General features: G+C 47.8%; 1 protein-coding gene across 1 annotated transcript in view; it reads right to left on the bottom strand.

Moving 5' to 3' along the window:
• KSR2 (kinase suppressor of ras 2) overlaps window positions 1-1,904 on the bottom strand; it is a 388,766-nt gene extending 386,862 nt beyond the window's left edge. Inside the window, 1 exon segment of the mRNA XM_026514966.4 lies at window positions 1,410-1,904. Coding sequence (XP_026370751.1) covers window positions 1,410-1,589 — 180 coding nt within the window. The 5' untranslated portion in view covers window positions 1,590-1,904.
• Between the last annotated feature and the right edge of the window lie 10,619 nt (window positions 1,905-12,523).

The raw sequence follows: 12,523 nt of genomic DNA, 5'->3' as shown, positions 1-12,523 counted from the left end.
GGCTCATTTTCCCAGATAACAGGTGCACACAGACATGTATTCTAGGGTAGCAAACAGCATATTACACACACACACACACACACACACACACACACACTCCACTTTCAAACTGATGACCTTCCTGTGTACTGACAAGCAGCTGAAGTTAAAATCATGGAGGGGAAAAAAAAAAGACTTTAAAGTGAATCAGAGAGTGGTGCTTATCCAGGCTGGAACAGGGGCACAGGGCTCAAAGACTCAGTAGGGACCGAAGAGTTCAGGCCTTGGAAACTCCTGGGCTGGAAAGAGAGGGAACCTCCCAGCACCGCACATGCCCACTTCACCAGAGGGAGAACCCCTTTCCTGTGCTCCCAGCCCCACAACCACCACCCTCAGCAAATGCCAGCTAATGGGAGTTCCCAGATTTAATCAAGCCATGTGTACAGCTAGCTGGTGTGAGGGAGAAGTGAGTGGAACCCTTCAGACGTTTCCAACAACGTGGGTGCCCAATGATTACGTGCACACCAGACATTTTCTAAGCCTCCCGAAACCTTCCTCCTTTGACCGAATGGCCTTTGGAAGAAATAATTTCTGCCATCTTCTTTTTGAGTAACTTTGCATCCAACCCCACCCCCAAAACTGCTTCCAACTCCCCCTCAAGTTCTGTTGGAGACAATGTTACAACTCGCCAGAGATGACTCTTCCGACCCCTCTGCTCGCTGTCCCACCAAGATTCAAGAGTATTTCCCACATCACCCGTGTGTGCTGATCCAGGCATATTTTGTTATCTTTTTTACACGTTTCAGGCCTCCAACAGCTCCCTGCATCAAAAGATTTGATTGGAAACGGGGAGCTTAATGGGGATTTTTTTTTAATCTTGCCTCCTGACATGTACACCACTGAAATAAAACAAAAACAAAATCCAAGGGGCAAAAACGGGGCTGGGAAGGAGGCCGAGAACAGGTCTATATTTATAGGCAGCCCCATTCTGCGAGCAAAACCACCTTTTGACCACCTGCAGAATGCGCAAGGTCACGTGGGTTCTCTGCAGCGCCTTAATGCCTTACCCAGCACACAAGCCCCCGTGGCATATAAACAAATCCACAAGCGGAAAAAAGAGAGAACTCACTCCTCGCTCGGAGAAGAAGCGAATGATAATAACAGCCGCAAGAATAATAATACATAAGGAATCACAATTACTACTACTACTACCACCACCCAGCCAAGCGTAGACGACAGCGGTACAGTAAAGGGACCTCCAGAGCAGGCTCTGCAAAGAAGATAAATCGCAGAAAACCAAACCGTGCCCACCTTGCTACCCTCCCACACCCTGCCGCCCCCCAACAAACAGAATCAAAGGAAAGGGGGTGGTGGGGAGCAAGGAGAGGGAAGGAAAGATTGCTTTTTTTTCCCCCACAGGCAACACCTACCTCCAAGGTCCGGATCTCTTTTTGTGTGAGGTCGTTGGAGGTGGCACATTTGGTCCTAAGCCCTTCCAGGTTGGAGATGCTCAGGTCTATCATGTTTTGGACCAACTCGCACTGCTGTAAGGCTTTTTGCAAACTCAGAGGCTGCTGCTCCTCGCTTTTCGTCATGTTTTCCTCATCCATCGCTTGCTCGGCAAGCCCCCTTCCCCTCCTCCTCCTCCCAGAGAGAAAAAAGGGGGGGGGGGGAGTAGAGGTAGTCTACCCCCTACGCTCTCCAACCACTGCGACTTCTCAACAATGTCTCATGAAGAAGAAACCCAACATCTCACACAGGGTTGAGGGGGTGGGGTGGGAGGAGGGGACAAGAGCCAAAATTTATTATTTTATTTTGGGGTATCAAGCAGACTCCATTAGAATGTCTCCTCTTTCTGAGTCTCTGGTCCCTGAAAAGGAGAGATGCTGTTTCTCAGAAGCAAACCAGGTGATGTGATGCTGTCTGTACACTTAGGGAGGAGGAGGAAGAGGAGGGGGAGGAGGAGGAGGGGGAGGAGGAGGAGGAAAAAGAGGAGGAGGAGGAGGAGGGGGAGGGAGAAGAGGAGCAAAGGAGAGGAGGAGGGAGAGGACGAGGCAAAGGAAAACAGCGCTCACTCTTTACACACCGGCTCCGTGAAGGACAAATGTATATATTTTTGGCTGGCTGGCTTTTATGTCAAAAAAAATCTGCTTTGCCCCCCTCCCAGTTGCAGTGACACGGCATTGTCCACCGTTTGGGGTGCTTTAGCGCGTCCTCAAGATGCTGTCTGCATTGCTCCCGCGGCTGCGGCGGCGACTGCGGCTGGCTGCTGTCTCCTCCTCGCGCTGCTGCTGCTGCTGCTGCTGCCGCCGCCGGGCTCCGGGGGTGACGGCTGCTGCATTCGCTCCTGCCTCGCTCCACACCGACATCTTGCCTGTCAATCAAAGGGCGGGGGGGAGCGAGCGCCGGCGAGGGATGGAGAGCGAGAGAGGGACCTGCGGGGAGCGGGTTGGTGGAGCGGCGCCGTGCGCGCAGCCGCCCCGGCCCGGCGCGCCAGGGACCCGCCGGAGGAGGCGGCCGCGGCGCGCGCAGGCTCGCGCACCTGCCCGCGGAGGGGCTGGCTGCGGGCGCGGGCCGGGGTGCGGGTTGGGGGGGGGCGAGATTCGCGGGGTTGCGGAGCTAGCGTGGCGCAGTGCAATTACTACCGGTCGTGCGTGCGAGCCGGCGGGCGGGGGCGCGGGGGAGGCGCGCGCGGCGGGGGAGCCGGCGGGGAGTGCGCCGGGGCGCGGGGGCTGGGCGCGGGGGAGGGGGCGGGAGCGGAGTGGGGGGCCACTACTACAGCACGCTCTCGCGAGACGAGGCCGGAGTACTGCTCAGCAGGTGCGCTCGGGCTGGGAGCAGGTGTGCACCCAACTTTCAAACCCTTAGTGCGTGCTGGAGAAACGTCAGCGTGAACCTGGGCACGTCCTCTCTGGCTTTCTGGCTCGGGGGGGTGGGGGGGGTGGGGTGCGCGCGCGCGCGCGTGTGTGTGTGTGTGTAAAACGAAACAAACCTAATCATCTTCCATGAGCCCTATGTGTGTGCGTCTGTCTTTTTGCTCGTTTGTGCTTTCTTGTTACTGGGGAAAAAATAAAACAAACCTGATCATTTCCCATGAGTTGTAGGAAGCTGCCTCCCAGAGTGCGTGCGTGTGCTTGTGCGTGTGCGTGTGTTCGTTTGTCCTTTCTTGTTACTGGGGAAAAGTAAAACAAACCTGATCATCTTCCATGAGCTGTAGGAAGCTGCCCCCCCCCCCAATTGGTATCCTGGCCTCCAGTTACCCTGAGGGGTGAGTTTTCCATTTGGAGGGGGAAAGGGGCTTTGCCTTAATCTGATTGTTACATGCCCTACGGTCCTGCGTGATCTGATCCCCAGCCTACCTAAACGACCTTATACCAACAAACTGTGGCCCCAGAGCTAAGAATGGTTTTTATATTTTTAAATGGTTGGGAAAAAATCAAAAGATTTTGTGACGTGTGAAAATTATAAGAAATTCTAATTCAGTGTCCATAAACAAAGTTTTATTGGACCACTGCCACCCTTTCGTTCTATGTCGGCGTTTACTGCTGTGTTGTAACAGCAGAAGTGAGTGGTTGCAACAAACACTGTGTGACTTGTAAAGCCTAAAATATGTGCTCTCTGGCCCTTTCCAGAAAAGTCTGCCCACCCCTGACCAAATCACCAAACATATTCTTGCCTCAGAGCTCTTTGCTCTCTATATCCCCCTCTGCCCAGACCACGTTTCCCTCTAATTCTCTCCTGCTTGGTTCCTTGTCACTTGGTGTCGACTCAAATGTCATCCCAGAGAGGCTTCATCTTCCTGATCATCTTAAGTACTAGTACTCCCAACACACATTGCTCAAAGGATGTATTTAGGATAATTAGCAAAAGGCTCCTCTTTCTCCAGGTAAACAGAGCTCCATGCCAGGCAACTGGGTTTATGGAGCAGAGTGACTCAGAACACATGGTACAACATGTGTCCCTTAAAGGAAGCCACTTGAGAAGTAAAGAGAATGACAGCCAGTGATGGCAAACTTTTTTTTTTTTTTTTTTAAATAGACGGTGGCCATGAGGTTTTATGGCTCATACAGAGCTGAATCAGCATTTTCAAAATCCCTCTGTGGATGAGGAGCTCAGGTGAGTTCTCTGTGTCCTCAGTCTTTTGGACTATGAAGCTCATGGATTCCAATTCTCTGGTAAAATTCGCTTTTCATCTATTTTCTCCTTCTTTTGCTTTGTGTCTCTTGAACATATTAATCATGGTTATTTTAAAGCCCTGGGTTTAGTCCAGTACTTTGGTCACCTGCACAGTCTGTTTCTATTGCCTGTTTTTCTATTTGTTTTCAAGGATTTGGTCCTGTCTCTTGGCAGGCCTTGTAATTTTTGTTGAATGCCATACAACATCTGTGTATGAAAAAATACATATGAAGTTTCTGGGTGATATCTAACTCTGGGCTCACCCTTTCTCTGTAAGCAGGTGGCATGGGGACTGAGCGTCTTAATCCAGTCAGGGGCAGAGCTGGGTGGAGGGTGGGTTGCAGTTTTGATAAGAGACCATCTAACTCTGGCTCCCACCTCTAAGGCTTTGCCTTTCAGAGATTGCCGCTGAGAACTTGAGGTGTTCAGAGGTCCTGTGCTCTAATCCTTGTAGCCGTAACATGGGAAGAATGCTGGACACTTTGGTCTTTTTCAGGGGCTTTCTGTTTGGCTTCTAGCCTCTTGGCCTGCACTGTTTCAGAATTCGCCAAATATCTTAAGGGGAAAACCGCTTTCCTACCCCTCCCTTCTCTCTAGGATAGTCCCTAATTTTGTCTCTCTAGCCCTAAGACACTGCCAAAATTCTGCTGGTTTCTCTGTCCCTCCACAGCAGCAGCCTTGCCTGGGAAAAGTCTAGATTCCAAGTGCCCAAATTTGCAAATGCCCCAGGGAAAAAGTGGCTGCAGTGTGTCAGATCACCTCAACATCTTTCCAGAATCTTGGCCCCTCTAGTTCTGGGTGCTTCGGCAGCTCTCTGAATGCCTTTAAGTAGGTGATGATGATGATGATGATGATGATGATGATGATGATGATGATCTGATTTGGCTTTTCTAGTTGTTCTCAGAAGAAGTAGAAGTTTTGTTTTTTTTTAAAGATTTTATTTATTTGACAGAGAGAGACAGCCAGCGAGAGAGGGAACACAAGCAGGGGGAGTGGGAGAGGAAGAAGCAGGCTCATAGTGGAGGAGCCTGATGTGGAGCTCGATCCCATAACGCCAGGATCACACCCTGAGCCGAAGGCAGACGCTTAACCGCTGTGCCACCCAGGCGCCCCAGAAGAAGTAGAAGTTTTAAAATGAAAGTAGCCCATAGCTCAGAAGCATCAACTGGCAGGGCTGTAAGCAGCACACAAAGGGATTCTGTTTGACCCCCCCCCCATAACCACCACCATGTCTGTTCAATTAATTGCTATACTGAACATTTGTTATACTTCGCATCCATACAGCCCCCTTTGAATACCTTTCCTATGTTTGGAAAATGCCCACATTATGAGTCCCACCTCTCCATAAGAGAAACCAAAGCACTCTTCCAGAACCTTCCTTGCAACCAAGTTTCATGTGATCTGGGCTCTACCATTACATATGTCACATGAGATTTATACTTGGAAGTGAGCAACAAAGAGGATCGAGCCTATCTGACAGTAACATGGCAGCCCATGCACCTGCGTCCAGGTGTCCCGCCCCTGTGTAAGCATGGGGCCTGTGTGCAGAGAGGCAGGGCATGTCATTCAGAGGGGCAGTCCGGTGGTGTGGTTTGGGCATCATTCCCAGATGTACAGTCCGATCCTAGCACTCTTGTCCTCCTGGAGAGTCTACAGGCTTTCTAACCATCTGTCTTAGTCTGCCTTGGCTGACAAAATACCACTGATGGGTGGCTTCAACGACAGAAATTTATTTTTCCCACGGTTCTGGAGACTGGAGATCGTGGTGCCAGCATGTTCGGGTTCTGGTGAGAGGCCTCTTTCTGGATGTCAGAGGGCGTCTTCTTGCTGTGTCCACACATGGCAGGCATGGCTCACATGGCTTCCTCTTCTTATAAGGCCATCACCCTTTTGAATTAGGGCCTCACCCTTTGGCTTCACCTGACCCTGATTACCAGTCCACTGGGGATTTAGGGCTTGAACATTTGAATTTGAAGGGGACCCAATTCAGTCCATTGTACACCCCCCTCCCCCGTTAAATCACTCGTACCTGTGTCATTTGCAACAATGAACCCCGACTAATATTCGTACCAATAATGCCGAAATCAGGGTGCACTACCAAAACCGGAGATTTCTGGCATTTCTGGGAAAACAGGAAGATGTGGCCTCATTGGGCAACAATTGGCTAGATTTGAGAGACATTTGTCCCTTTCGGATGGGACACAGGCTCTCCAGTTCACCATGGTCTCCACCTAACCCCCTTCATTCATTATATTTCCTGTCTGGCCCCTGTTGGCATTTGCATTTGCTGCCCCTGGTATAGCTTAAGGTGGTTTGCACCTCAGATCAATAGAAATCTCACCAATTTCAAGATTGGAGAACTGGAGCTGACTACCGTGTGTTGTGCTGTGGTTGTTGGGACTTCATTCTGGAAATGCATGGCACTCTGGATACCACATGTCTCACAGCACCTTTATCAATAGTGGGAATAAATTATTCTTACTGGGCTATGAAATAAGCTGAGCTTGGAAATATTACATCAGATCCCATAGCTCTTAGTTTCAACTGTAAGAATAGTCTCATATTAAAAGTCCAGTCCAGTCCAATCAAAACTGTTCTCGGGGCGCCTGGGTGGCTCAGTCATTAAGTGTCTGCCTTCGGCTCAGGGCGTGATCCTGGAGTTATGGGATCGAGCCCCACATCAGGCTCCTCTGCTGGGAGCCTGCTTCTTCCTCTCCCACTTCCCCTGCTTGTGTTCCCTGTCTCTGGCTGTCTCTCTCTTTGTCAAAGAAAAAAAAAAAAAAAAAAAAAAACCCTCTATTCTCATATGAGGTTTAATACCTCTTCCCCGCCCCCTCTGGTCTGACCCACAGATGGCTCAGGAATCTGCAGTGGAGACTAGGGCAGGTGTGTCCTCTCCTGCCCTTTCCCAGCTCGCCTTGCAGGAGTATAGGAGCAGGGGAGCACGAGGAAAAGGGACCCTTTGCTGAGAACCGGTATAGTTCTCTCGGGTGTCAGATGCCCTCCACCCCCTGCCATGGCCTGGCAAGAATTCACATGCTGGTTCTTTTTCATGTGCACTGGGGGATCTTTGGAGAACCCTGTGTGGGGACTTTGAGGGGACTCAGTGCATGTGCTGGGTGACCTCTTGCACACCTTGTTTCCATTCATACCACGGGAAGTACCCCACATTCTTTTTCTGAGGTCCTGGGTGAGTCCTCTTAGGTGAGGCTTTTCAGGATGACTCAGACCTACAAACATACTCTGGCCCCTGGGAAATAGGATGCACCTTTGCCCTCTGCCCTCTGCCATGGCTTCTTGCCCCACTGTCATGGGCAGCCCCAGGCAACCTTCAGCTGGCAGTGAGGTACCAGCCACCCCCTCCTTGGTGCCCCCCAGTCTCATGAGTGATTCTGCTTTGAGCTCTCCTCTCTTGGGTTAGAGATCAGAGGGGAGAAGAAAACCCCCTACAAAGACCTGTCAGAGAAATGTCCTCTGGATAAAATCTGACCTTGTTTTATATAGGCTGGAGGCTGATGGGTATTGATGGTTAAGGGACCAGTCTGTCCACCTCTTGACAGGAGGAAGTATTGTTACCCATTGCCCTCAGCTTTGAAGCTTTAGCTGAAGTTCTGGGTCAACAGGAAAAGCCTCATTCCACATTTGTTATATTAGCGATAAGCTGTCCCCAATATTTTCTAAGTTGCATTGTGAATTGGGACCCAAATTGGAAAATGGCACATTAAGAAGTAGCGGGGTGACCAATGCCCCTGGAACTGAACAAAATTAACATTGACTTCTCCTTGAAGGGCTCGACATACTGCTTTCCCAGGGCATTTCTTTTTTTTTTTTCTTTTTTCCTTTTTCCTACTGATTCATGGGGGAAGGGAGGACAATTTCAGAATGCCAGCCCCTAGGATACAACCAAATCTTCCATAGCTTTGAGAGGACTATTATTGTTCTGTTCTAACTCATTGATCCCCAGAACATAAATGGCTTTTTTAAAAAAAATACCTTTGATGAGTACAGGCAGAATGCTCCTGTATTTAACCTTGTGCAGTCTTTCCAACATCAGAAAACAGACTTTTTCTAGAGTTCTTCTCCTTTTGGCCTTTTGCCTCTTTGTCTCTTAATTTTCCAGTGCAAGCAAAGCAGCCAGATCACTCTCTTGATGGAAAGATAACTTGAGCTCGTGGTAATGGACAATTTAGTCCAGTGATTTATGCTAGCTTCACAAATTAAGCACTCAACAATGCACTGTGAATTTTTCTGAGATAGCACCCTCAGGATGGGAGAGGATGTATACTGTGGCATGGGCCAACTACTCAGAGCACAGTGAAGGAGCATCTTTGAAAATTGCAGTCAAGTGAGGCCGTTGACCAAACTTGCTTATGTCTTACGCCATCTTGTCTGTGAAGCTCTACATTCGCCTAAATGGTGAATCAGAAGAAAGCATCTTGTGGGGCAGAACACAGCCTGGATTGAGGCCATGCCTCCCTCCCAGTCTGGGCACTTGACGAAGGAAACAAGCCGCATGGCATCCAACTGCAGCAGCCCTGATGAAGTTCCGGATTCTTTTGTTTTGTTTTTATTGCAGTCGAATATACATAACTTAAAATTTACCACTGGTAACATTTATTACACTCGGCACTGTGCAACCATCACTGCTCTATAGCTCCAGAATGTTTCCATCACCCAGTGGAAAGTCCCATACACATTTAGCAGTCATTCCACATTCCCACCTTCTCCTGGCCACTGGCGACCACTAATCTACTTTTTGTCTCTATGGACTTACATCTTCTGGAAATCCCGTATAAGTGGAATCTTATATCAGCCCTTCTGTGTCTGGCTTCTTTCACTTGGCGTAATGTGTTTGAGGTTCATCCTTGTAGCATGGATCGGTGCTTCATTCCTTTTTACGGCTGCATAATAGTCCATTGTATGCATAGACTGCATTGATTACCTGTTCATCCTACTGTGAATAGTGCTGCTATGAACATTTGTGTACAAGTTGTCTCAACACCTGTCATGCGTTCTTTGTGGCATACAATCATCCCTTGGAGATGGATTTGGTTCCAGACCACTACAATAAATATTGCAAATATTGCAATAAAGCAGGTCATACGAATTTTTTGGTTTCCCAGTGCATATAAAAGTTACGTTTACATGAGACTGCAGTGTATTAAGTGTGTAATAGCATTACGTCTAAAAAAAGCAATGTATATACCTTCATTAAGAAATACTTTATTCCTGGGGCACCTGAGTGGCTCAGTTGGTTAAGCACTTTGACTCTTGGTTTTGGCTAAGGTCATGATCTTATCGTGTGATTAAGCCCACATCGAGATCCGTGCTCAGCGGGGAGTCTGCTTAAAGATTCTCTCTCTCTCCATCAAGGAAATTCAAATCAAAACCACACTGAGATACCACCTTACGCCAGTTAGAATGGCAAAAATAGACAAGGCAAGAAACAACAATTGTTGGAGAGGATGTGGAGAAAGGGGATCCCTCCTACATTGTTGGTGGGAATGCAAGTTGGTACAGCCACTCTGGAAAACAGTGTGGAGGTCCCTTAAAAAGTTAAAAATTGAGCTACCCTATGATCCAGCCATTGCACTACTGGGTATTTACCCCAAAGATACAGACGTAGTGAAGAGAAGGGCCATATGCACCCCAATGTTCATAGCAGCAATGTCCACAATAGCTAAATCGTGGAAGGAGCCGAGATGCCCTTCAACAGATGACTGGATTAAGAAGTTGTGGTCCATATATACAATGGAATATTACTCAGCTATCAGAAAGAACGAGTTCTCAACATTTGCTACAACATGGACAGCACTGGAGGAGATAATGCTAAGTGAAATAAGTCAAGCAGAGAAATACAACTATCATATGATTTCTCTCATCTATGGAACATAAGAACTAGGATGATCGGTAGGGGAAGAAAGGGATAAAGAAAGGGGGGTAATCAGAAGGGGGAATGAAACATGAGAGACTATGGACTATGAGAAACAAACTGAGGACTTCAGAGGGGAGGGGGGTGGGGGAATGGGATAGATCGGTGATGGGTAGTAAGGAGGGCACGTATTGCATGGTGCACTGGGTGTTATACACAACTAATGAATCATCGAGCCTTACATCGGAAACCGGGGATGTACTGTATGGTGACTAACATAATATAATAAAAAATCATTTAAAAAAAATAAATAAATAAATAAATAAAAAAAAAAAAAAAAAGATTCTCTCTCTCTGCCCCTTCCCCGACTTGTGCACATATATATGTGCCCCCTCTCTCTCTCAAACAAATAAATCTTTTAAAAAATACTTCATTGCTAAAACAAAAATGCTGGGTATTATCTGAGCCTTCAGCAAGGTGTAATCACTGATCACAGATCACCATAATAAATATAATAATAATAATGAAGTTTGAAATATTGCAAGAATTACCCAAATGTGACACAGAGACACAAAGTGAGCAAATGTTGTTGGAAAAACGGCGCCCATAGAATTGCTCGATGCGCAGTTGCCACAGACCTTCAATTTAGAAAAAAACATAGCATCTGCAAAGCTCAATAAAGGGCAGTGCAATAAAACAACGTATGCCTGTGTATCCAGGAGCAGGAATCATGGGTCATATGATAATTTGGTTTAACTTTTGAGAAACTGCCAAACTATTTTCTATAGCTGTTTGCACCATTTAGCATTCCCACCAGCAACATGGGAGGGCTCCAACTTTTCCACATCCTCCCCTCTTGACTCGTCTTGCATTGATATCATTTCATTACTGAAAAAACATAGCGACGGTATACCTAGGAAAGTCTGCATTGACTCACACATTTCTTGAGTGCCTATAATGTGCCAGAACAAGGCGATAGTATGGGATTTAAATATTAATAAAAGACAGTGCATTCTTCAGTTTTCTTTTAGATGGAAGAGATGAAAACCCAAAACGAGCCAGTTTAAGCAAAAAAGTGATTCATATAACCAGGAAGTTAAAGGGAGGAAACTCACTGCTGCCTGGCATCATCCCTTTCTCTCCCTGCCCCTCAGTTCTCTTTTCTTCCGTGGTGGCTTTACTTTGAGGTGGCTTGTCCCCACGTGGTGGCAAAGATGGCCGCAGAGAGCTTAGCAACTCTATCAGAAGTAGAGTTCCTTCCTCCTTAGTTCTAACTTAGTTCCCACTAGCTCCAGCATAAGTTGCAGGATTGATTGTGCACTAACCTGGTTCAGGCGACCCATTCCTGAGCTGGTTGTGCCAACCAAGGGGATGGAATGTGCAAACGGGCCAGGTCTGGTTGCAGGGAACCGGTATCTACTCTCCCCAAACCGTGTTGTCTGAGATTAGGGGACGGCTGTTTCCCCCAAAGGAAAAGGGGAATGCTATTGTCAGAAGAGGGGATGGATGTTGGGCAGACCAAACATCAGCAGTATTCCACCATCTTTGAGGGAGTCATGGTCTAATGGGGGAGACCCATGCAAATATATCCTGTAACTACACTATGCTCTAGGAATAAAGGAGAGGAGTCCTTTACCACTGTGCAAGGGCAGGGGCTCTGGGAAGACTCTGGTGAGAACATGATTCTGATGCTGAGACTAAAGAAGGAATGGGAATCCTCCAGGCGACATCGAGGAACTGACTTGGGCCAAAGCACAGCGTCCTGAAATCAGTGGCGATTACAGACAACTGCATGAAACATAGACTTGTCACAATGATTCTTTAAAATCACGTTCGAAATACCAAAACCATTGGCCTTGCCTTGAGAAGGCTTTTGCTGGTGGATGAGACCATTGCCAACCTCCCTCCACTGGTTTACGGATGTGGGGCCTTCCATGCTAAAACCGGGACAATTTGGTTCCCCTATAGTTAAGTCCCCGCCTCGTGAGCACCTCTGAGTGTGCTCAGAGTTGGGGTTAGTGCTATGGGGGCATCTGTTATGTAAGGATGATCCCTCTGTTGAAACAAAACATGCCCACAAATGTTCACAGCAGCACTATTCACAAAAGCCAAAAGGTGGAAACCACCCAACTACCCATCATCTAATGAGTGGATAAACAATGTGTGGCATATCCATACAATGGAATTGTATTCAGCCGTAAATAGGAAGAAAGCACTGAGGCATGCTACAATGGGGATGAACTTGAAAACACAATGCAAAGGGAAAGAAGCCAGACACAAAAGGCCACAGCCTGTAGGATTCCATCGATAAGAAACCCCAGAATAGGCAAATCCATAGAGACAGAAAACAGATTGGTGGATGCAAGGGGGCTGAGGGAGGGGATTAATAGGTATGGGTTTTCTGTTTGGGGTCATGAAAGAGTTCTAGAGCTAGATAGAGGTAATGGGTGCACAACACCATGAACGTACTTAATGCCACTGAATTGAACACTTTAA

This window comes from Ursus arctos, unplaced genomic scaffold (genome assembly GCF_023065955.2).
Source record: "Ursus arctos isolate Adak ecotype North America unplaced genomic scaffold, UrsArc2.0 scaffold_34, whole genome shotgun sequence".
Taxonomy (NCBI): Eukaryota; Metazoa; Chordata; class Mammalia; order Carnivora; family Ursidae; genus Ursus; species Ursus arctos.
The sequence above is the reverse complement of the archived record's forward strand: the minus strand, read 5'-3'. Positions and strand labels throughout refer to the sequence as shown.